The 23,111-nt window shown below is 55.7% G+C and overlaps 9 protein-coding genes across 9 annotated transcripts; 6 read left to right on the forward strand and 3 right to left on the reverse strand.

Moving 5' to 3' along the window:
* Positions 1-1,635: 1,635 nt before the first annotated feature.
* On the forward strand, positions 1,636-4,198 carry B0I36DRAFT_247663 (copper amine oxidase; the record flags this gene model as incomplete). The annotated part of the gene is made up of 4 exons (XM_046150323.1): positions 1,636-2,067; positions 2,135-2,843; positions 2,918-3,258; positions 3,320-4,198. The coding sequence occupies 4 exons, from the start codon at positions 1,636-1,638 to the stop codon at positions 4,196-4,198; spliced, it is 2,361 nt and encodes a 786-aa protein (XP_046010996.1).
* A 668-nt stretch (positions 4,199-4,866) lies between these two features.
* On the forward strand, positions 4,867-6,486 carry B0I36DRAFT_247010 (FAD dependent oxidoreductase; the record flags this gene model as incomplete). Its single annotated transcript, XM_046150273.1, has 1 exon — positions 4,867-6,486. One exon carries the CDS (start codon positions 4,867-4,869, stop codon positions 6,484-6,486), a length of 1,620 nt encoding a protein of 539 aa, XP_046010997.1.
* An 89-nt stretch (positions 6,487-6,575) lies between these two features.
* Positions 6,576-7,760, reverse strand: B0I36DRAFT_328791 (alkaline-phosphatase-like protein). Its single transcript, XM_046154634.1, has one exon. It carries the CDS (start codon positions 7,512-7,514, stop codon positions 6,630-6,632), a length of 885 nt encoding a protein of 294 aa, XP_046010998.1. The 5' UTR covers positions 7,515-7,760; the 3' UTR covers positions 6,576-6,629.
* A 1,067-nt stretch (positions 7,761-8,827) lies between these two features.
* B0I36DRAFT_293203 (alternative sulfate transporter) lies at positions 8,828-10,521 on the forward strand (the record flags this gene model as incomplete). Its single annotated transcript, XM_046151786.1, has 3 exons — positions 8,828-8,880; positions 8,975-9,483; positions 9,574-10,521. The coding sequence occupies 3 exons, from the start codon at positions 8,828-8,830 to the stop codon at positions 10,488-10,490; spliced, it is 1,479 nt and encodes a 492-aa protein (XP_046010999.1). The 3' UTR covers positions 10,491-10,521.
* A 464-nt stretch (positions 10,522-10,985) lies between these two features.
* On the forward strand, positions 10,986-13,824 carry B0I36DRAFT_293206 (fungal-specific transcription factor domain-containing protein). Its single transcript, XM_046151787.1, has 8 exons — positions 10,986-11,126; positions 11,199-11,223; positions 11,292-11,673; positions 11,764-11,857; positions 11,954-12,309; positions 12,379-12,601; positions 12,697-13,008; positions 13,086-13,824. Exons 1-8 carry the CDS (start codon positions 11,098-11,100, stop codon positions 13,684-13,686), a joined length of 2,022 nt encoding a protein of 673 aa, XP_046011000.1. The 5' UTR covers positions 10,986-11,097; the 3' UTR covers positions 13,687-13,824.
* A 1,328-nt stretch (positions 13,825-15,152) lies between these two features.
* B0I36DRAFT_328795 (Alpha/Beta hydrolase protein) lies at positions 15,153-16,298 on the forward strand. The gene has a single exon (XM_046154635.1). The coding sequence runs from the start codon at positions 15,428-15,430 to the stop codon at positions 16,166-16,168; it is 741 nt and encodes a 246-aa protein (XP_046011001.1). The 5' UTR covers positions 15,153-15,427; the 3' UTR covers positions 16,169-16,298.
* Positions 16,299-17,152: 854 nt separating this feature from the next.
* B0I36DRAFT_272131 (UPF0075 domain protein) lies at positions 17,153-18,725 on the reverse strand. Its single transcript, XM_046151302.1, has 2 exons — positions 18,590-18,725; positions 17,153-18,523 (listed from the first exon to the last, which is right to left on the reverse strand). Exons 1-2 carry the CDS (start codon positions 18,683-18,685, stop codon positions 17,336-17,338), a joined length of 1,284 nt encoding a protein of 427 aa, XP_046011002.1. The 5' UTR covers positions 18,686-18,725; the 3' UTR covers positions 17,153-17,335.
* Positions 18,726-19,475: 750 nt separating this feature from the next.
* B0I36DRAFT_413818 (uncharacterized protein) lies at positions 19,476-21,041 on the forward strand (the record flags this gene model as incomplete). Its single annotated transcript, XM_046162008.1, has 3 exons — positions 19,476-19,708; positions 19,766-19,882; positions 19,933-21,041. The coding sequence occupies 3 exons, from the start codon at positions 19,476-19,478 to the stop codon at positions 20,927-20,929; spliced, it is 1,347 nt and encodes a 448-aa protein (XP_046011003.1). The 3' UTR covers positions 20,930-21,041.
* Positions 20,987-22,744, reverse strand: B0I36DRAFT_147801 (uncharacterized protein). Its single transcript, XM_046148473.1, has 3 exons — positions 22,646-22,744; positions 21,358-22,583; positions 20,987-21,281 (listed from the first exon to the last, which is right to left on the reverse strand). Exons 2-3 carry the CDS (start codon positions 22,444-22,446, stop codon positions 21,045-21,047), a joined length of 1,326 nt encoding a protein of 441 aa, XP_046011004.1. The 5' UTR covers positions 22,447-22,583; positions 22,646-22,744; the 3' UTR covers positions 20,987-21,044.
* Between the last annotated feature and the right edge of the window lie 367 nt (positions 22,745-23,111).

Consider the following 23,111-nt stretch of genomic DNA (forward strand, 5'->3'; position numbering starts at 1 on the left):
ATCCGGCTCAAGGCCATATATAGATCTGCTACGAACACCAACTTGCTGACTTTCCGGTACGGCAGATTACAGCGGCTCCATCGTCCTTCTTTCCTGTGTCGAGCTTGCCGTTGGTTGCATTGCAGCTTTGCAGCCTTCTATGCTTCGTCATACAAGGGAGATTTGGCAAGAACGACAAATCGTCCTATGGCACTTCGCAACACTCCAAAGATCTGGTGACCATTGTTGGCAGCAGTGGAATGGGGGACAACCCCTGCAAGTCAAAGTTCCATCCTGCTCGGGTATTATTCAAGCCCTCTGGTCAGGGAACGACGACAGTGCACGTGGTAGCGGTGAGGAATCCGGGAGGGATTTCACGACATAGAAAGCTCGTCTGCAACCAGCGCCATACTACCCCAAGCCCAGTTACAGGCTGTCTACACCTACTCGATTGAGATGGAGCCTCTGAACAAGAGGCCAGGGGCTAACTAAAGCAGACAACTTCGGCGAGGTTGTCGCGTCTACGCAGGCACAGCGAGGCGTGTTTGAAGGCTGTTCGATTACCCAGCTGGGATTTGGATAGTCGCTGTCAAGGCAATGACAAAATTGTTCACAAGTTCAAGTGTGTTGCTGGCGATAAGCATGGATGTGATGCAATTCCAGAGTATGTGTGCTGTGCCTGTCAGGGGTACTGACTCGTACACCCCGGACCCCACATCCAACTGAGTCTCGGGCCTAGATGTCTCCGCCCTCTGTGCGCTTTCGAAGCCGAATTGTTGCACGCTATGATTTTTGACATGAACAAAGACTCCCAGTGGTCCACTTATCCAGAAGTATCCGTCAAACCGGCCACTTGCTGTAGATGGTCAGACTCATCCGCGCTTATCTCTGGGCTATGGCAACCAACTGGCCAGTCGTAATTGTCCGTGATCGGACGAGCTACGGAACTGTTCCGGATGCTTCGGACGCCCTTACGGTGCCGTTAGCGCAGCAGACTCCCAAGAGAATGTCTTGGCGTTGCTTAAAGTGCCCTTGGTGCCTGCCGGCCCCCATGTTCGCGTGGGAACTATAGATAACCATCTCGCCTCCGGATCCAACTGAGCCTTGCATCTCTCTGTCTGGGCGGAGCTTAAGCTTATCTGCACGACAATCTGGGGCTCAGTCGGCACAGGGGCCCCCACACTTCGATGTGACCCAGCCCAGGTTCCATTCCGCTCTTCCGACGCCGGTAGTACCGCAATGCGGAGTTACGCCTATGGCCTCTGTTATGTGTTCAGTCTGCCACGGTCTCGCGCAAGACACTTGGGAGACGTGTACACTGACGGAATGCAGTCGTCAGTCAGGGAAAGACCCTTATCATGCCAAGCCGCTTCCCAGCCATGCAGGCTCAACTTGGCAAAACACGGTTCGCCGGCAAGGTGCATCACACGTGGCGGGTGGTGATCATGCTTTTTGATGCAGGTCCCAGAGCAAAACGACGCGCAGAGAGCATGGACCTCACGGCCAGTAAAGCCAGCTCCCCAGGGGCTAGTGAGCGGCTCGTGGAACAGTCCCACAAGTATAAGATCTCGGGGCGCGCATGCCTGTTTCCACTGATGATCTCGTATCAGCCAAGTCCTCTGAACTCAGCTTCATCCATCGGAACTTGTGGCGACCATGTCTGTCCTCAAGGCTGTGGTACTGGGCTGCCTAGCCCTGCCCTTCGTCCATGCCGCCCCTCGACCTTTTCAAGCTGGGCCTCGAGCAGTGGTCCCCGGCTTGTCGAGCACGGCTAGCAATGGAACCTGTCCTGCTCCAGTTACCGAGTTCACCACGGCTCAAGTCCCATCCCCTTTTAAGCCTTTCAACCAGGACGAGTTAGACGCCCTTGTGGCATGGCTCCACGCGCCCGAGCGTAACTTGAACCTGACGAAGGCCGAAGACCCCAACCTGGCCATGTCAGACAACTACATCTACCACATCGAGGAGCTCAAACCCAACAAGACTGACGTGCTTGCATATCTCGACAATGGCATCCCGATGCCCCGATATGCCCGCATCACAATGCATGAGGGTGCCAAGCAGGTCCCGGTCGTGACCGACTACTTTGTAAGCACAACTAGGCAGGTCACAATTTAGGGCCACACTCCACTGACATGTGGCATCTGCCGTTTAGATCGGCCCTCTGCCGATTTGCGACGAGACCGCAATCCAGCCACTCGATTACTTTTATAATGGAGTCAACGGACCCAGGATTCTGTTCAACGGCGCCATCAGCGCTGGGCCACGCGCAGCTGCCATCGAGGCGTTCATTACCAGAGAGATGACCGCCCTTGCCGACATTACCCAGGATGTGCTGGGCATGGCGTACTTCGGTGAAGAAGACGAACGCTCCACCTTGTCATATTTCGTCACGAACCCGTTCTCCAAGGATGGAACGCAAGCGTTAGCCTGGAGCTCGTGGCGGCGCGCCGGCCTTGCACCCTATTCTCAGCCAACCGATCTCAACATCCGCTGGGACATTGGTGGCACCGACCCCTCGCTGTACAAGCTCAACATGGTAGTGTACAACAACAAGGTCTACCACTCGGCCGAGGAGCTGCGCACTGCATGGAAGAATGGCCAGATTGAGAAGCGCCCCTTTCTGTCAGCAGATAACAGCTACATCTACAAGGACAGGAAGGGCCCAGTCCGCGCACTCGAGAATCGCATGGCGCCCACGACTGTTGAACCAGATGGGAAACGGTACAAGGTCGACGCGAAGAACAAGTACATCGAGTATCTGGGCTGGAAGTTCTACACGCGCTTCGACAGTGACATTGGCCTTCAGTTCTATGATGTCAAGTTCAAGAACGAGCGGATTCTTTACGAGTTGTCTATGCAAGGTTAGTGGCCTCGCACTCATGTAACTTCGTGTGGCCTCAATTTGAGGATATCCTGCTGATACGAGGTGTTGCAGATGCCATTGCACAGTATGCCGGTAACAACCCCTTCCAGGCCAGCACGGCGTACATGGATCGACATTATGGTATTGGAGGGCTCCTCAATCGGCTGGTGCCTGGATATGACTGCCCCTACCATGCAACGTACCTGAATGCCGATTTCAGCTACTTGCTGAAGGCTGTGACGACCAACAACTCGATCTGCATTTTCGAGGCCGACATTGGCACGCCCATAACCCGACACTTTGAGCCTTCGGTGCCAGGAAGTGCCAAGGGGTATCTGCAATCCACCAAGGGCTCGAAACTTGTGGTACGACAGATTGCAACCGTTGGAAATTACGACTATCTCTGGGACTATGTGAGTGCTTATAAAGATCTGCCGAGCTGATGGAGCTTGACTGACCGAGCCTGAATTGCAGGCGTTCTATGTGGATGGCACCATCACGATCGATGCGCACGCTTCGGGCTACGTGCAAGCCACTTACTATCGCCCCGAGGACGGAGGGCAGTGGGGTCCTCGTCTACAGGAGTCTATTCAGGGCACCCTACACACGCACGTCATGAACTTCAAAGCCGACTTTGATCTGATTGACACTGCAAACACGTTCGTTAAGACAGACATTGTGGTTGAGAATGTGACCAAAGAGTGGGCGCCAGAGCTCGGCGAGTTTGAGATGATGCGATACAACTTCACGACGATTGAAACAGAAGCACAGGGCCTGTTGCCAGGCATTAGCAACGGCCAGACCATGTACACAGTCGAGAACACGGCAAAGCTCAACAAGTGGGGTGTCCCCCGCGGCTATCGCATAGTACCAGGGCTGAGCAACGTTGGCCTCACGTCCCAGACGAACCCATTCTTCCTCAAGTCGGGCCAGTTTGCCAAGCAGCCATTTGCCGTAAGCAGACAGCACGACACTGAACCTGCTGCGTCGGCTGCCATGAACCAGAACGTCCCCCATGCACCCCTAGTCGAGTTCTGGAAGTTCTTCGAGGACGGGGAAGATCTCGTCCAGCAAGACATTGTTGCATGGGTCAACCTGGGCATGCAGCACTACACTCGGTCCGAGGATATGCCCAACACTCTCATGTCCGAGGCACACTCGAGCATCATGTTTGCGCCCCAGAACTGGGGCGAGGCAGAGTTGACGGTGGATCTCCAGAACGCCATCATCTATAATGGCAACGACGGTGAAGGACCCCTGCAGCCCGAGACGAACGGTGTTTCTCCGCCCGTGTGTTTCCCTCTGGGTAACCAGGACGGGCTGCTGGGCGTGTGGGAAGGTGTGGCCGCCTGATTGTAGATACGAATATTTAAACCACGGCAGACCCAGGTAGACAACGCATCAAGGCCTTCTTCAGAATTAGAGCCCTTTTATCTAATCAATGCACGAGATGTTCGCCCGGGACCGTGTTGTGGTCTTCCAAGCAATCGCATAGCCGGAGCAACTAGTCCGCTTAGAGGGGCATGTGTGCAATTGACTAGGCTCATAATGACGCGAGACTGATGGCTGCTCCGACGTGGAACCCGAGCTGCACAGCTTCACGCTGCAGGTGAGCCAATCGAGTCTCACATGTCTTCCAGCTCGACCAGGGCTGATTGACGAATCAACAACGGAGTGCATGCTCTTGGCAGGCACGACTGTCGTAATCCTGACCATTATACTGTCTTGTGAGGCTCATTACTTGGAACTCAGACCCAATGTCGGAAAAAGAAGTGCGACCAAAGGTTTGGACGAATACCAGTATATGTCTACACATCGTCCGGTCCGCTCGAATGCTTCTTGCAAGTGGCCTCACCAGCCGCTACACCCCTAGTCTGTCTCCCTCATCTCGATAGGTCGTTTCAAGGTCAGAAGGAGCTTTTCAACCCCTGTCATTCCGCTATCCCTGGACAAATTCGCACGCAGTGCTTCGACGGCGACGCTACAATTAGCCCCCGCCAGTCTTCAGACGACCGACCAGAATGACGTCCTCCACTGTTACCAGTGGCGTCTTTACCCAGTCATCCGGTATCACGGAGCCAGTGTGGCTGCACGACACGCCGCACGAGAAGCTGCCAAAGTCAGAAAGTCTCTCTGAAAACATCGAGACTGATATATGCGTCATCGGCTCTGGCATATCCGGCATCTCGATTGCCTATGAGCTCGTCACCCGCGGCCGCGAGGTCGTCCTTGTCGAAGCTCGTGAGATTCTCTCTGGCGAGACAGCACGAACAACTGGACACCTTTCGAATGCCCTCGACGACGAGTATCCGGAGATTGCGAAGAAGCACGGCGAGAGTGGTGCTAGAGCAGCTGCGGAAAGCCACAGCTGGGCCATAGAGCGTGTGGGCACGATCGCGTCACAGTTGGGCATAGACTGTGAATACCGTCGGCTTCCTGCTTACCGCGTCTCTCAGTTCGAACGTGGTACCGCGGATTACGAAAAGGACGTCAAGCACATCCAGGAAGATGTTGCTTATGCGCGAAAAGTTGGCATCAACGCATCATACGATGACGGGCTGACCATCAAGGGGTGGCAGGGCAAGATTGATCAACGTAGTGGTGGTATTTATGAGGATCAGGCCACTTTCCACCCGACCAAGTATGTCGTTGGTGTACTCGCGTGGCTGAGGCAGCAGCCTAACTTCCGGGTCTATACCAACACTCGGGTCATTTCAGTCGAGGAGAAGGGCGTGGAAATCCTCGGCCTGGGGAGCAAGACTTGCTACGTCTCCACACAGTCGCAAAACACCATTACGTGCGCATTTGCCGTCGAGGCCACAAACGTGCCACTGCAGAAGCTCAGCGTAATTGCACAAGAAGAGTACCAGCGCACATACGCCATCGCCATCCGCGTTCCCAAAGGTAGTGTTGCAGACTGCCTCATCTACGACTCTGCCGACCCATACAAATACGTCCGCGTCACTCCATGCGATGACAAGGACGATTATCTCGTCGTTGGCGGGTGTGACCACGCAGTGGGTCAAGAGCCTACTCACGGGCGATTCGAGGAGCTTGAGGCCTGGACTCGCGAACGGTTTCCTCAAGCAACAACGACTGACTACAAGTGGAGTGGTCAGGTCTTCGAACCAGTTGACTACATGGCATACATTGGGCAAAATCAAGGAAATAAGCACATATACATTGTCACCGGAGACTCAGGCAATGGCCTGACTCACGGCGTGCTGGCTGGTAAACTCATCGCGGACGAGATTACTGACCAGCCAAACAGTTGGAGTAGCCTTTATTCGCCCAAGCGCATCGCCAGCACTCTCAAGTCCGCCCCGAAAATGCTCGCCCATGACATGCAGATCAATACCCAGTACAAGCGCTTCTTGCAATCGGACATTACAGATATCGAAGACCTTGTCCCTGGGAGCGGAGGCGTGCTCAATCCCAAAACAGGCACCCCGGTTGCGGTCTACAAGGACGAGAATGGCCAAGTGACAAAGCTGAGTGCGCTTTGCCCTCACATGAAAGGCGTTGTGTGCTGGAACGCGACAGAAAAGTCGTGGGACTGTCCAGTCCATGGAAGCAGATTCGGTGCGGAAGGCACTTGTGTTCAAGGACCAGCAAAGATGGGTCTGACACGTATGAAGTGATTCGAGATAATGAAGCTACATTCCCCATGTTCTCCAAACTCGGAAAACATATCACACGCATGGCATCCTTCAATGAGAACTAGAGTGTGTCGCGTTATATATTGATTTTTGATCGTATTTCTTGTGTTCCCGGTCCGCCCCGCTTACCAGTCCGCCTTCATCGGGTCTGGCGGCGCCGGGTCATTCCGCAAACTCTTTGCGAAGTGTGCCCGCATCTTGAGCATTGGCTGCAGTACCCACGTGTTAAATACCAGTACGTCCGACTCCTCTTTAGGATCCCTCGTCACATTGAACAGATATGGACTCTCCAGCTTGCCCTGCCCCTCGTTGACTTTGGGCTCCCAATAGAAGTGCAGCTTCCAATCCCGCCACTTGACCGCGCGGAGGTCGTTCTTGATGTAAAATAGGAAGCCGTCCCGCGGAGACTTGGTGTTATTTGGGTTCTGGAAGAACGCTGTCTGATCGACGCCGTCGATAGGCCGGTCTTGCGGCACCTGAGCTCCCGCGATGGAGATAATTGTGCTGAAGATATCGGTGACATGTACGATGTCGTTTGAGGTAACGCCTTGGGGCACCTTGCCGGGCCAACGGATCATGAATGGGACACGCAGGCTTCCTTCCATGGCTGTGTGGTATGTACCTGTCCATGGCCCTGCAGTTCCACGGTACGGTGGGCGAAATTCGGGTCCGTTGTCGGAGGCAAAGATGACGACCGTGTTGTCGCGAACGGCTGCGGGAAACGTGTCGATATGATCCAGGAGCTGACCGACGCGGTGGTCCATCTCGACCATGGAATCGGCAAAGTCGCCATTCATGGTTCTGCCAGCAAAGTCGGCATGAGGGAGAGTCGGGAAGTGCAGGTGAACCAGCGGGTGGTACAGGAAGAAAGGCTTCTGCCCAGCCTCAGCAGAGACCCTTCGACTCAGCCAATCTTTCGACTTTTCCACCAGGTCGTGGTCGATGCACCGTCGCTGCTCGAGGTCGTAGATGCAGACCTGCTCCGACTCACTACCAGCCTCACCCTTCATGATGTACCCAAACTCGGCCGCATCACTCGCGAAGCCGGTCGCTGTGGGGAACTGTGTCTCATCAGTCGTCCGGGGGATGCCGTACCACTCGTCGAAGCCACGGTCCGATGGATAGCGGCCGGGGACATCGCCGAGATGCCACTTGCCAAAGTGTGCGCTCGTGTAGCCAACCTCGCGGAGGATCTCTGGCAGCGTCTTCTCCCACGGCGTAAGTCCTTGGGGAAGTCCCAGAGGCACTGACTGAAGACAACCAGTGCGGATAGGATGACGCCCTGTCATGAGGGCAGAGCGCGTAGGAACGCAGTCGCTTTCGACGTTGAAGTTGTGCAGCAGCAGGCTCTGCTTGGCAAGCGCATCGATGCGAGGCGTAGGCGCACCACGCAGGGCACCGCCGCCATAGCAGCCGAGCTCACCCCATCCAAGGTTGTCGGCGAGGATTAGCACCACGTTGGGCTTGCTTGGGTCTTCTGACATGGTGTCGTGAGCTAGGGAGCGTGGTCTGGGTCGACTTCGAGAGACAGCACCTGGGCGGAAACCGACGAGGAGGTGCGAAACGACAGCTGGACGCTGCTGAGGAGGCAGCTGGTGACGAAGAACATGGTCGATGGCGTCAAGAGCGCTAGTTTGACGAGCTGGGCAGATGGTAGATTATTCACGATAAATCAGCGGGCACCGGGACCCTGTCTTCCGGTCATGTTGGCGGATCAAGGGCCTGTTGAGTCTTCGAATGGACGGACTCGGCCCCCGTGGGTGGGCCGCGAGTCAGCCCGCGCACGGGACACGGAGTCCAAGTCCGGCGCGGGCCTTGCCCGTTTGGGGACCCCCGGTCGTACCGGCCCTCCAGCGCATGCGGAGGCAACGTTGATAAGGCTGCGATACCTGCCAACCGGGCCCTCCCTGGCCACGGCGCGCTCGATCTGCCTGGAACAAGGCCCAGCCGGCTCGTCAAGCAAAGCCGCATTCCCCAGATAAGCCCCTCGTTCCAGGGCCAGCGCTTTCGGAGCCGGAGAGGCAAGCCGATGTCTCGGCCAGCAGTCCTCGACTACTTATGTGCTGTTGAAGCCTCCGCTTTGGAGAGGCTGCGTCAAGGCTGTCTTCGTTCGAGCCTCACGACAGGCATAGATTGACATTTCTTTGACAACCAAAAGCATCTCCAACGGTGACCGCATACCCGGTTCAACACCACCGGAGTCACCATGTCCTACGCAACGGATCCCGAAGCCCCTGCAGCTCAGGAGAAGCTCAGCCAGTCCATCTCCAAGGTGTCAGAGCATGGCAATGCCACAAAACTCACCGATAGCGACGAGGGCCAGATGGTGATCAACAAAGACTGGACTGATGCTGACGAGAGAAGCGTTGTGAGAAAGTACGTCGGCCCCATCTGCCATCCTCTCTCGCATTGAACTCTCTGCCTCCTGCCGTCGCGTCTCTGTGCATTTACTGATACTTCGTGTTTCCAGGCTCGACTTTCTCCTCATGCCATTGCTTGTCCTGGGGTTCTTCGCGCTCCAGCTCGACCGCAGCAATATCTCCAATGCCCTGACTTCGACAATCACCACAGATCTTGGCGTAACCCGCGCAGAGATCAGCAGGGGCAACCAGCTGCAGCTCGCTGGCATCATCATTGCGGAGATCCCCGCCAACCTCCTGCTGCAAAAGATTGGCAGTTCGCTATGGCTATCGGTCCAGTGCCTCAGCTGGGGACTCATCGGCACCTTTCAGGCGTTCATCACCAACAAGAGCTCATACTACGCAACTCGCTTCCTCCTTGGCTTCTTTGAGGCCGGATACATTCCCGGCTCTATGCTGCTAATGAGCCTCTTCTATACGCGCAAAGAGATTGCCGTTCGCACCGCTGTGTTCTACTTCGGCAACTACTTCTCGGTTGGCACAGGATCCCTCATCGCTGCTGGCGTGCTGCAGCTGGAAGGCATGCATGGATGGCCCGGCTGGAGATGGCTGTTCCTGAGTAAGTTGAGGTTACATTTTGTTTCTTCTTCTCGCTTGCATATCGTCATCTCGGCATGGCTCTTGCTAACATGACGCTCGTGTTCTCCAGTTGACGGCTCCATGACCCTTATCATGTGCATCGCTTTCGTTCTACTATTGCCTGCGTCACCCTTGCAAACCCTTCCCTTGTGCCGGATCAAGGCGCTCGACAGGTTTTCAGATCGGGAGCGGCAGATCATGAACTCGCGCATCCTGCTTGACGACCCTACAAAGCGCGAATCATTCCACAAGCTCGGCTTCATGCCTATCCTGAAGACTCTCGCCGACTATCGCCTTTGGTGCCACTTTTCCATCAATCTGCTCGGTCTGGTGCCTAAAGGCGGCTTGCAGCTCTACTCCCCATACATCATCAAATCTCTGGGTTTCAGCACGACCAACGCCAATGCCCTGTCCTCCATTTCCAACTACGGGGTGTGCATCCTGTCTTTTGCCGTAAGCTGGGCGTCTGACGCCACCGGGTGGCGTGGTCCATGGGCCATGTTGACCTGTGCGTTCCCAATGGTTTTTGCCGGTGTCCAGTTCGCCCTTGCGCCTATGAATGTCAGCGCCTGGACTCGATTTGCTATTTTCACCCTTCTCAACTCGGCCAACGGCATCGTGCAGACCATGAACGACGCCTGGCTCAGCTCCAACGCAACAAGCCATCGCCAGCGCAGCATTGGGCTGGCCATTGCCGTCATTGGCAGCAATCTTGGTGGCCTGGCTGGCCAGCAGCTATTTCAGGATAGCGATGCACCGACCTACAAGAGTGCATTCATCGCCGTGCTTTGCCTCTATGCGGCAAGCATGACCATGATTGGTGTCCAGATGGCAATCTACTGGCGATGGAATAAAAGAGCCGCCGCGCGTGACGACGTAAGCGGTCAGGTTGACGGAACGGTTCCTGATGCTGAGCAAGCTGTAGCTGTCACGAGTAGTTCTCAGGGTGGCCAAGGTACGAATATTCGTAGGAGATACGAGCTGTGATGCCGTGCAGTTCACGGAGAGGTACCAGCCGCATCAACTCCCTGTATTTAGTGATTTACCAGTTGACTCAAGTTCTCTTTGGAACTTTACAAACAATCATTTTGATGTGAGCTTCGTGTGTGACATTTAATTGTGCCGTGTAGACCTGAACCTGGCCAAGGTCCGAATCAACGTCAATTCAACAGATTCAATAGCAAGCAAGCGAGAAGGCGCTCCAGGCATAAGCCGAAGCCACGCGCGCCCGCGTCCGCCCCTTTGAGCACGCCGAAAGGCTACCAGTCGCTCTCAATCAGTTGGCTATCGTGGGGCCCATGGGAGTCGTATTGCCCCCACCATGGGCTGGTCAAGCACGCTACCGCTGGGATTCTTCACGTGCTAAGTGGCCCCAGGCGGTCTGGGACCACTGCTAGCGCCGGGGGTTGTACTCCGTCAATCGCCACTCTTTGGGCACGAGCATGTTCCATCCCACATCTTCCTGAAAGCAGCACCACCACCCACACAGGGATCCTCACCCAACCAGTAGGATCAATCCCATCTCCACACGACTCGGGAGCTGGAAACGGACACTATACCCAGCCGGGCTGCTCATGCCCTGGTAGCTCTGCCGATGCAGTCCCACAGCACCCGGCAGATCTCGTAAGTGACGGCCACCGAAGCACACACCCATGATTGAAAGATTTCCGAGCTTAGCTTTAACACTGATTTCAGTTGCAAGCGCTGTCAAAAGCGCAAGGTTGGTCCTATCTCATGACCCCTGGAAGGAAGTTATTGAGCTGACAGTCACGTTCATTCTTTCCACAGATCAAATGCTCGCGCACATTCCCTTGCGTAAATTGCACCACGACAGGTGTCCCCTGCGAGTTCCGTAATGATGGCGCTCGCAAGTTTCCAATATCACGCGACTACGTCGAGTCGCTGGAGACCCAGGTCGCAAATTTCGAGCACTTCCTTGCCCAGCTCAAAGCTACACCTGCCGGGAGGCAGAGGGACGCGATGATTGACGACCTGCAGCTCACAGATCATCATGACCAGTCATCCCAGCACGCATCATCTGCAAACGACAGTCAACCCGGACGTGAAGTGGAGGTTGGCCATGGGCATCTTGTTGACCGGACTATGAGTGAAAGGACCTCGCCTGCATCCTGGAACGACCAAGCCGTCCTGCTTCCTGGCGGTATGGATGGTGAGTGCGCCCACACTTCATCCTGCTCAGCACAAACCAACGAGATGGAAAAGACTGATAAGTGTGTGCCTATCTTTGACATGATCGTAGCAAACCTCGTCTATCACGGGCCTACGAGTATCTATAGTGGCGTTCTGGGGACTTCAGAAACGGAGACGCGGCACAGCCAGGGCGAAAATGCCTCGTCCGCAGAGGCAACATTGCGGAACAAGCTTCCACAGAATTTGGGGCTTCCACTGTCCCTTGAGCTGTACCTCGACACTGGAGAGCGCCGGATCAGCGAGCTCATTGCACTATTCTTTCGCTGGCAATACCCACAGTTCATGTTTATCGACCGAGAAGCCTTTATCCTCGACTTCCGCACTGGAACATTTGGCGGCCAGTTTTGCTCCTCCGCACTCGTCCACGCCATTAGCTCCATTGGTGCCCTTATGACGCCACCATCACCAGGATCCGCCGCGGCCTCCTCGGCGACTGTCTGTGGGGAAGAGTCTCGGAACCACGCCGAGGCGGCGACGCGAATCCTGTTGGGCCCGGGACTATCCACGCCACATACGACATCCGTGCAAGCTTTGCTCTGCTGTGGCTTCTACGAGATCGGGCAGGGCAACTTTTCACAAGGCTGGCTATACTCAGGTTCGTCAGATCACCATGCCGGGTTTGGGTACTTGATGCGTGAATGCTCTCGTGGCTGACGATAGGCAGGTATGGCATTTCGCATGGGACAGGATCTTGGCTTCCAGCGCGATCCCGGCGTATGGGAGCGTTTCCGTTCGCCCGAAAATGATCCTTTGGCGCTCCAGAAGGAGTTTCATCGGCGTATCTACTGGGGCTGCTACATATCCGACAAGTTCTTCAGCCTCTTTCTCGGCAGACCATGCTTCATGCACGAACTCGACAGCGATGTAGAGCCAAGCCGCCCAAAGCCGTAAGTCCTTCCTGGTCGGTGTGGCGAGTACTCTTCGTCTTCCCGCCCATACGTATGAAAGACGGTGTCCAGCTAATCCTCAGCCCAATTACCAGTCAAGAGCCGATCTTTCGGGACTGGCTACTCGAGCGTGGGCTTGGCCACCTGCATGAACAGACTCCTGTCGTCCCAAAGTATACACTTGTCTTCAACAAGCAGATTGAGATAGGCACCATAATTCGCGAGGGCTTGACGATGCTGTATTCGCCCAAACGTTGGTCAACCACCGGTGATCAGCCAGCAAACCTGTCCTTGAGCACCATCAACGCCAAGCTACTACGTTTTAAAGAGCACCTTCCAGCGGAGATGCGTCTCAAAGAATGGACCTCACTGTCAGAGCTAGTCCCGCCTCACCTCGCTGTAATGCAGTAAGTAAAACTACATAGCTCGCGTATGGGCTCCATCTCGTGATCGAGCGCCGAGCGCTAATTCAGAGCGCTTGCAGCGTCCTATATCATTCCACGTTGATAGCGTTCAACAGACCATTCCTTCATATAGGCCAGCCCAGGCCAACGGAGGAGCCATCCTCCATAAGTCGATCTTCCGGCAGCTCCGAGCCCGCTCATATGTGTATCGAGTCCGCAGAGCGCATCTTACATATCCTGAAGCGTTTCAAGGCGCAGCACGAGCTACGGAATGCACCGCTCACACTCGTCCATGGCGCCATCAGTGCTGTCAGCGCGCTGCTGGCTGTTTATTCCCTTAGAGGGGGCCCCGGTATGCAGCAGCTAGGAGATCAGAGCACCGCGGCAAACCTGGAAACGGCGACTCAGTCAGGAGCCGTTCACGACAACACGACGACCCTTGTCAACGCTTTCTCTATGCTTCTTGGGGATCTCCAGAGCACATGGCCAATTGCGGGAAAAGCACTACAGCGGCTGAACAAGGTGGTTCGGACAAATGGAAAGGAAATGTCGACCCCGTCGAACCCAATCTCAACCTTCCACCAGGAAGATGCAATCGGCCTGGACAATTTCCACGACTTTATTTGGGGATCCAGTCTAATCAGCGGTGAAAATCTGGGAAACAATGACATCTCTATCTGACATAACACGAGTATACTTGTAAAGTAATACTATGCACTCTCGTATACGCTCTAGGGTATTCCAGGTCAATGAGTTCATAGGCGGCCGTCTGGGAAGCTGTCATTCCAATCACTTCTTGGGCCTCAAAAGCAGACATCGCATGGGTGCACTTAGTGTTTATTCTAGGTGACTCTTTTGTTATCCACAATGTCGCCATCTGTCTTCCTTGTCTTGAAATCATGATGGTCCGAATAATTGGACCAACACACGAAACTTGCAGTCGCTGAGCGACAAGGGTCGGTTCCGTGCGACATTGAGTCTGAAGCAGAAGTCCAGAGATTCAGATCGGCGATTTGTGCGCTGGGCAGGCCGTATCCTAGATCGAATGCCACAACAGCGCCATGCATGCCAGCAATGGTGATAGATTGACCCAGAACAGTCGCTGGCCAAAATGGGAAGCTTGGCTTTGACTCGTATTGCATCAAATTTATGTTTTTGCCAATAGTCACGCAGATGCTCGGGACGCTCCCAATATCCCGCCGCACTCGAAGTAGTTGCACCTACATGAAGCTGTGGCAATCAGGACTAGTGATGGAATTTGTGATAATGCTGTGTAGTGCTTTCGACGATGGAGCCGCACATGTGTGAGTGGAGCTAATATGTCAGGAGTCATGACCCTGTTGTGGCTGGGACCAGATATAGCATGTAACTGGTATTTGTGCGTGCTCATGTCGATCATGCTGGATAAAAATCACACGGCTGAAACTGTTTGAACTAGATGTGGCCACATGCAGTCCTTCATGCCTGGCTAGTGCTCAACATAGATAGCACAAGCCTCGTAGGGCGACAAGCACTTGTCATGCGTCGCTTCGTGTTGTTAAGCCTCTTGTGATTGAGTGCTGGTGAGCCTCGGCATGGCTTCGTCGCTGTTAATCACCCTGCTGTTTTCTTTCCCCGCGAATCACAAGAGTCCGGGCACGATAACTGAACGTAAAACCGAGATGGGGTGTTTGATAACTCTGAGTAATTGAGGGAAAGCAGCGCCGATCATGAACAGGGCCTGTGGACGGTGCCTCGAACTAACAAGGCAAGGCTTTGGAGGTATTGCTGTACCGTTCTGGCCTTCCGACGTGCATTTTCACCCAGCTGTTTAAGCGCGATCTTATTGTGGCTTCTATGGATCCCGGAATATCTCCATCTCGAGAACAGAGGATGACGTAAGATTTGGCCAGCCGAGTTTGGTCCCTGATTTTGGTCTCATGAGATATATGGCATGGACGCGATAGCTTGGGCTTAATAGTGAATCCGGAAACACTTCTAATTTGGGAACTCAAGATTACGTGAGCCTCGATCCCCGAGATTCGCCTAATCACAACCCCTGTAATGTGGCAGCATTATCGGCGTGGCCAACGCATCTACATAAGAGCTCCGTTGGTCGGCTTCATGAAAAGAACCTGACTCAGGTTCACTAGTATATGCTTCGAAAGCACCACCATCGAAAAACATCTGGATCGCGACATTACCGCCGATACTTGCGCCACACATTCTTCGTTCTTTGGTCTACACACCAGTATCTCAAGCCCCACAGCCTTTCTTGGCATAGCATCTTGTGTACTCGTCACGACGAACTGCCCTAAGCCCATAACAATCTCACCATGGCCAAAATGCTTGCTGAGCACTTCAACCGGGACGGCCATGAGCTCTTTCTCACCGTCCAGGGTCCTGAATCTGGAAGACCCGTTCTCTTTCTCCATGGCGTAACATGAGTGACTGGAGTTTCCAGCTTCCCCTCTTCTTGCAGACTTTCACATGCTTCCGGGTTATCACGATGGATATGCGCAACCATTGCGCGAGTCGCTATCGTGGAAAGTCTAACGAGGACGGCAGTACCAATGACACCAGCAAGGACGTGGCTATCAAGACTCTCTCTGAAGATGCCCCCGCCAATCTGTCTCATATTGGCATTGGTCATAACAACAAAGCCATCGTCATTGGTCATAGTGTTGGGGGTGTTGTGGCCGTCGAACTCGCACATGCTCACCCATCGCTCGTAGGTGGCCTGGTGCTCCTTGATCCTGCCTACCTCGCACCAACGGAGGGTTTCATCCAGCTCACCCAACAGCTACGAGACGACTACACCGTCGCTATTGCCGCCTTCTTCGACGCTGTATATAGCCCGGACACTCCTGAGCACATCAAAACCTGGCACAAGCTAAGGGCCTGGGGCGCCGATCGTTCATCAACTATAGGAGCTGTCGAGGAGCTGGCTAAGTACATCGGGCCCAGCGGTGTAGAATGCGCCAAGCGAACCCGAACCAACGTGCCTAGACTTGTCGGGAATTCTATGCCACAATTTTTGAAAGTTGAGCGGGAGGCTGGAGTAGATGATGTACGTGACAGCCTCGTGGCTCTCGAGGGCGGCCATTGGATGATGAAGGTGCGCCCAGACGCCCTGAACACTCTGCTCGAGAACTGGCTAGATGAGAACTCGTTCCTAAGCTAGTGAGCCATTCATGCGAGTGAGCTACCCTCTATGCACGCGGTCGGCAAAGTAGAATATAATTCAGCTGAAATACACGACATAATGTAAATGAAGAAGGAAGTATGATCATAATGGGCGTACAAGCTGCGGTCTTTACCCTTGTAGGATTATGTTGACATAGTGAAGTACGGTATGCTAATACCCAGCTCATACTTCTCCCCTGTCTTTCATCTATTAGTTGAGGGCCAGAGATTGTGAAAACGACCAGTCAATATTCAGTTGCTTGCTATTATTCAAGCTATAGAGCGGGAGGAGTAACATGCAGTGGGCGCTTCACCTCAGGGGAGCCACCATCGCGATCGCGCTTTTCAGCACCACGACGCGCGAACGTCCGACTGCCTGGGTCGCGCCGCGCCGTTCGGCGGAACAGTCTCGTGAGCAAACTCTGCACGAGACACATGCTCACGGTTGCAGACGTCGTACAGCAGTTCTTGCCGTTGCCAATACACGTCTGCCCATTGGGGCAGTGCTGTGCTCAGGCACGAGAATATGGCTTGGGCTCAACCCGCCTCTCCGAGCCTACAAACCCCTATCACATAAGTGCAACCCTCGTAGTACTTGTGAGCTCTACAAGATGGAGCGACTACAGACATTGCTACAAGCTCCGAGGACCTTCTCCAGTGGACGCTACACCCCAAACAGTCAACTATCCTTCATGGTTGCCAAAAATGATGCCCTTCCGAGAACGTCAACATACTGGTGCGCATGCGGGGTGCCTGAACGAGGAATCTGTCGATGTCCTCCGCAAACAAGCAATTGTTGTCCTGGAAATCGCCGGTTTGCGGTATGTGACTCGGACATTGAGGTCGGCGATTTAATGACAATGACCGCTGCGTGGGAGGAGTGCATAGCCTTGAGGCCAGCTAAGGGAGGTGGTGACGGATACCATTACCTTGTTGACGGAGCCGCTTTCGTTGATGGGCTGAGTGACTCGAGAACATTGGACAGTCGCTATGTGGATGAGATTGCTAGTCTGTTACTAGAGAATATTATACTGATGTGACTACGCTGGCGATTTAGGCTGTGAGCTGCTGACCTACCTCTTGAGCGCCCATTCAATTGTCCTAGCCAATCAACAGATCTGTATTCGAGCTGAGAACCTAAGCCTACGCCAGGGCTCCGACACCTTTACGGCTTCCACTCCGTATAAGGCTTATCCACAACCATATCCTTGACAGTCGGCAGCGGCCCCTCTCCCTCCCAAGTATTGCCAAATGCAACGCACATCCTCATCAGCTCCCTCCATTTTTTTCCCGGCGCGATCTTACCAGATATGCAGTTGGGCGTGAGTGAGTCGCTGTTGATAGGCACGAGGGCGGCACGGCCTAGGAGTGCCTCGACGGCCTGCTGCGCGAAACTGATGGCCTCCTTGGCGTCTGCAGGCACGCCCGTCTCATCGAGCTTGCAGATGCGCGTATTGGGCAGCTGCTCCTGAAGGTACTTGATTATGTTTGGGTTGCGCGCGCCGCCGCCGCACATGAAAATCTCGTCGATATGGTCCGGGTCGATGCCGTAACTGGGCAGGAAGGTGCGGTACTGGCGGATGATGTTCTGGCTCGTGATGCGTGTGACTGTCGCCAGCGTGTCATACTTGCTGCATCCGGCCGCCTCGCACTTGTCGATGATTTCTTGGCACTCGTTATCGCCGAACACCTCGCGGCCCGTCGTCTTGGGCGGGTGATGGTTGATGTAGGCGTTGGCAGCCAGAAAGTCTTCGACGATCTGATGGTTGACGGTACCCTGGGCGGCCCACTTGCCGTCCTCGTCGTACTCCTTCTCGCCGTTGGTGAAGTGCCGCATGGCGGCGTCGATGAACATGTTACCCGGCCCACAGTCCCAGTCGACCATGGCGTCGACGCCGCCCTCGCTGTCGGGGGGGATCAGGCAGAGATTGGCGATGCCCCCAATGTTCTGGCACAGCCGCATCTTATTCGGGTGGTGGAGGAGGAGGCCGTCGATGAGGGCAACCAGCGGTGCGCCCTGTCGGCCAATAGCTTGTTCGGCCTGGCGGAAGTCGGTGATGGTCGTGATGCCTGTCTGGGCGCTGATGATGGTGCCTTCTCCCAGGCAGAAGGCAGAGCGCGTCTCGCCTTGCTTGGGCATGCTGAGCAGCCAGATAGTCTGGCCGTGCGAGCCGATCAGATCGATGCTGTCCATGGCGACGTTGTGCTTCCCGCAGAACTCGTGCACGGCATCGGCAAACATCTCGCCCAGCTGGACGTTCAGCTGCGACATGGCGCTAGGTGTTGTCCTGGTCTCGCGGAGCATCTTGAGGATGGGCTTCTTCATCCGCTGCGGCACGGGGATCTCGTCGTACTGTTTGGATAAAGCACATTGGCAAATTGTCATTAGAAAGACATAACAGAAGACAGGCTTTCTCACCTTGAGAACCTCCATATGTAGAGGAGCAGTCGGCGACTCTTGGCGGTACCGCACGAGGGCGCAGTCGATACCGTCCATAGCAGTACCGCTGTTCATGCCCAGCACTGTCAGATCCAGAGACCCGTCAGCGCGCCGGTGAACCTCATTGCCCTTGGTGGTGTGGCCGTTGATGCCATTGGTGTATCCGAGTGAGCCCATTGTGGAGAGTTGTGCGAACAGTCGAGTTTGCTTGATCGAGTCCCCTCTCAAGCCATGTCCTGGACGGCCTCCAAGAAGTTATATCTCCGTCCCAGGGGGAGCCGGATCCTGCTCTTCTCCCATACCCATCACTTACTCGTGGCCCGACGTGGACTCACCCCGCACGGAAACAGCACTCTACAGTAATTTCTGGGGAAGCTAGACCCGCATTGCAGTCGTGCCGACGTTACTGGAGGACTCGTTTCGAGCAGGATGTCCTCGAGACGAAGAGTGGAGTACCGCTAAGAATCGTCACTAAGTACAGTTAGCGCACGAAAGCCTCGGAACTCTCCGTTGCGCGTGTGTGGCTAAACACAGCGCGAAGCGGAAATGGCGTTACGCGAGGCTCGGCAAACATCGGCACGACTTTCCCAATTTGGGATGAGGTGTCCAAACCTTCTCCATATGCCACGTGCTGGGCACAATATTTCGATGGGGATCACAGGAGCGACCACGTCCGTGATCCACTGCGTGAAGACGGCCCGGTTGATAGGACCCCAGTCTCGGTGAAGTCTGCAGTGGCGATTGTAGGTCGTCCGACAGTCTGTATTTCAATATGTAAACCTATGGCCGTTCCTCTTCCCTTGGCCGATGCTTGAGTTAGAACCGCTTGATCACGACAAAGATTCGCATTTCTTCAATCGCAAATATGCCTTGCACCAAACAGCCCGAGACCGCAAAAGAGGTGTGGACCTCAGAGGAGGGGTCTATGGCCCGCGAAACGGCAATTACCAGGTGGCCGGGCATTGTACAAGGCATGATCGACGACCTGGACCAGAGCTTTGCACATTCCGAGGTTGCAGAGCAGGTCGAGGAGGGACGGCGCATACAAGCCACCCTGCGCATCATTAAGAACGAAATCAGCCAGGATAAGCCATTGCAGTGCGTACCAAGCAGCATTCTCTCTGATGGTTGCTAACGCAGTCTTGAATTTCTTAGCCCCCTGATGCCAGACGGCCGCTCTGACATTGATGGCTTCAACGCTCAGCTCAAGTCCTTCGGCAACATCACATGGCATAACGCGCCCTGGCTATTCGCCGAGTGCTATCTCTATAGGTTCGTCCGAAATTGCCACTCCTTTGCTCGCCCGGCGCTGACAAACTCAGATGCGTTCAAACGCTTTTTGGCCGCTCCACTCACTGGCGCACCTATGACATTTTCGCCCGTCAAAAGGTCTCCGCGTTTGTCGCCTCCCACGCCGCTGTTGAGGAGCTCTGTGAGCGCTATGTGTCCCTCACTTCAGCGGGCGCCTTCTGCAAGACGAGCGAGGAAGAACAGGCCCTCATTTTTAGCGAGATGACCGAAATTGCTCTCTGGGGTAACGCCACGGACCTGAGTCTCTTGAGCCACCTGAGTCTCGACCAGATCCACTCGCTCCAGGGGGCGCAGGCTATCCAAGCAGGGCAAGCCCGCATTGTCAGCAACGACATGGCCGTGGCCTGGGACCACCTCAGGTCCAACCGGGGCAAGCGGGTCGACATCGTCCTTGACAACTCGGGCTTTGAGCTGTTCACCGACCTCGTCTACGCACTGTACCTTCTTGATGCCGGCCTCGCGAGCTCTGTGAAGCTACACGTGAAGTCCATACCCTGGTTCGTGTCGGACGTGATGCCTCACGACATGGACGTGCTGATCTCGGCCCTGGCCGACCAGTCTATCTTCCCTGCTGCCAAGAACTCAAGTGTACGAACCCTGACTGAGCGGCTGAGGGAGGCATACAGCAAGTCCGGCGTCATGAGCATCGCTGAGCACCCGTTCTGGACGACGGGCTACGACTTCCAGCAGATGCCAGCGGTGGCTCCGGAGCTGCTCGGGGACCTGCGGGGATCGGCGCTTGTTATTTTCAAGGGCGACCTGAACTATCGCAAGCTGGTCCGCGACGCCAACTGGCCGCACACACTACCGTTCAAGCAGGCCATTGGTCCCCTGGTGGGAAATAAAGCCAACGAGGGGATCAAGATTTTGGCGTTGAGGACGAACAAGGCGGATGTATGTGTCGGTCTGGACGAGGCGACGCTAGAGAGGGTGGAGAAGGAGGCACCAGGCAAGAAATGGGTGAGAAGCGGGAAGTATGCGGTTGTGAGCTTTTCTGACGGTGTTTAGTATGATAGTCTAAGACGTGCAGACAAGCTGGTCTGCTTGGGCGACGGCATAGTAGCATGTAGGCGTTACAGGGTTATCAATCATGGACTCGGTAATTACAGACAGTGGTTGAGATTTACATCGAAGAGATGCCCCATTCCTCCTTCAGCGACGATATGATCCACGCCGTGGGCCAGGCGTGATTGTGCTCCAGCTCTTCGAGCAGCTGCACGAGGCAGCTCTGTTCACACGGGTCGTCCATGAGACCGCCCCAGAGGAAAACACTGTGGCACAAGGTGATCCGCGCCGGCACAGTCTCGGGATGGCTCCTGCAGGAACCGCACAGGGCACGAGCGTGCTCTAATATTTGGGCCTGGTGCGTGTTAGGAAAAGGGGAGATGGTCAGCTGGGTTGTGTAGGGTGCAGCAGAGTGGTCTCTCATAACTCACGTCTTCTTTCCGCAACCCCACAGCGTGGGCACTTCGTATCGCAAAACGGGGGGTCGGTTTGTATATGGTCAGCAGGATGCAGGCGAGCTGGTAGAAGCCAAAGGCGACGATGTGCCAGTCGGCGGCGAAGTAGTACTCGGGGAAGGGCGCGCCGTCGCAGGGCCCGCCCTGCCAGATGGGGTCGAAGCTGCGCGGCCGGGACCGGGCCCAGTCGGCGACAGTGTTGTTCAGCTCCTGCCACTTGTCCATGCGGCTTCTGGCCTCCAGGGCGTGCGGCCCGAAGCAGAACTGCACGATGGTGGCGCAGATCCACGTCATGGTGTTGGCCCACGCCGTCTCGGACCGGAGCATGTCCACACCAGCGGTGCCAGGGCTGGGGATCAGCATCAAGGTCAGCGAGAAGTCCACGTTGGGCGCCTGCTGGTTGATGCACGCGTTGTACAGGCACTGGCGCAGGTAGACCCAGAAGGCGGCATCGCGCAGCCCCGGAGCGGCCGGGTCGACACAGGGGCCTTGGGAGGTGCGGAGGAGGGCGCTGCACCCGGCCAGGTGGCGCTCCTGGTCGCTTCCGTTGCCGAGGGCCGTCAGCTGCTCGAAGACGCGGAGGATGACAATGGCGCTGAGAAGCACATCGTCGTCGGCCACCTGCTCCGAGTCGAGGAGGACGATGAGCAAGGCGATGCAGCGCTCGTGCGCGAGGCTGGCCGCCTCCGTGTCCCCCCGGTGGCGGGCCGCGAGGGACACGATGGCCTCAAGCAGGACCGGGGAGCCGGTGCAGAGGGCGGGGATCCTCAGCGTGAACTGCCGAGATGCGTCGGTGCAGTCGAGCCACCGGCCCAGGTGCGCGGTGTAGTACTGCACCAGGGACGCCTCGTGGCGAGTCAGGCCCGCTGCTGCAGGCGGCCACGGGGTCGAGGCATGCAAACCCTCTGGCGAAGCAGAAGCGGAGGCCGACTGGAGCAGATGTGCAATGGAGATCGGAGCAGCGCCGGCCAGGGGTAGGGGCGAAGCGCCGGCGCCGTGTGACGAGGTCGACGGGCTTCTTCTTCTGCTGCTACTGCTGCTGCTGCCGCCGAGGTTCGTGTTCATGTCTTCCGGTCGCCCCGACCTGGGGGCCGCGCGGCGCTTTTCATTGTACAGGCGGATCCGTGCCTCTCGGCGGTCGTCCTGTTGGCAGTCCCGGTCGGATTTTTGGCAATTGCCGCAAACTGGGCGCGTCTCATCACCTGCAGGCTGCTTAGTACTAGGTAGCAGATGCAGTATCTTTCCCATCCGTGAAGTGGCTTACATTTAACACGCCGCGCCCGGCATGTCAGACTAGCGCCCAGGAAGTCAGCATCACAGGAAGCACATCGCTCGGCTCGGCAGCCGGTAAAACACAACGTGGGGGAACATGACAGAGAGATACCCACCAGCCGTCTCTGGAGCGCAACTTCCCCATGGGGTCAGACCATTTGAAAGAGAGGGGGATTTGCAACGAAATGCAGAAGGGGAAAGCTCGTCTCGAAAGCTCGTGTCGAGAGCTCACATTGAACAACTCGCATCGAGTGACGACCATGGTTTGCGGGGATGATCCACTCCTTATTCCCGGTTGCAGTCATTGTTTGTCATAGCGCGGTGTGGCCGCACCAGTCTGTTGCCCCCCTAGTTGAGGCAAACTCGAGCAGGACTAGCCTCTGGTGCTAGCCTCGACCTGGGAATTCGAGACGAGAGACGACTCCACAATCCCAACTTGATGGTGCCCCAGAAAAAGG

The sequence above is a fragment of the Microdochium trichocladiopsis genome, assembly GCF_020744255.1.
Source record: "Microdochium trichocladiopsis strain MPI-CAGE-CH-0230 chromosome Unknown B0I36scaffold_7, whole genome shotgun sequence".
In the NCBI taxonomy this organism is placed as follows: Eukaryota; Fungi; Ascomycota; class Sordariomycetes; order Xylariales; family Microdochiaceae; genus Microdochium; species Microdochium trichocladiopsis.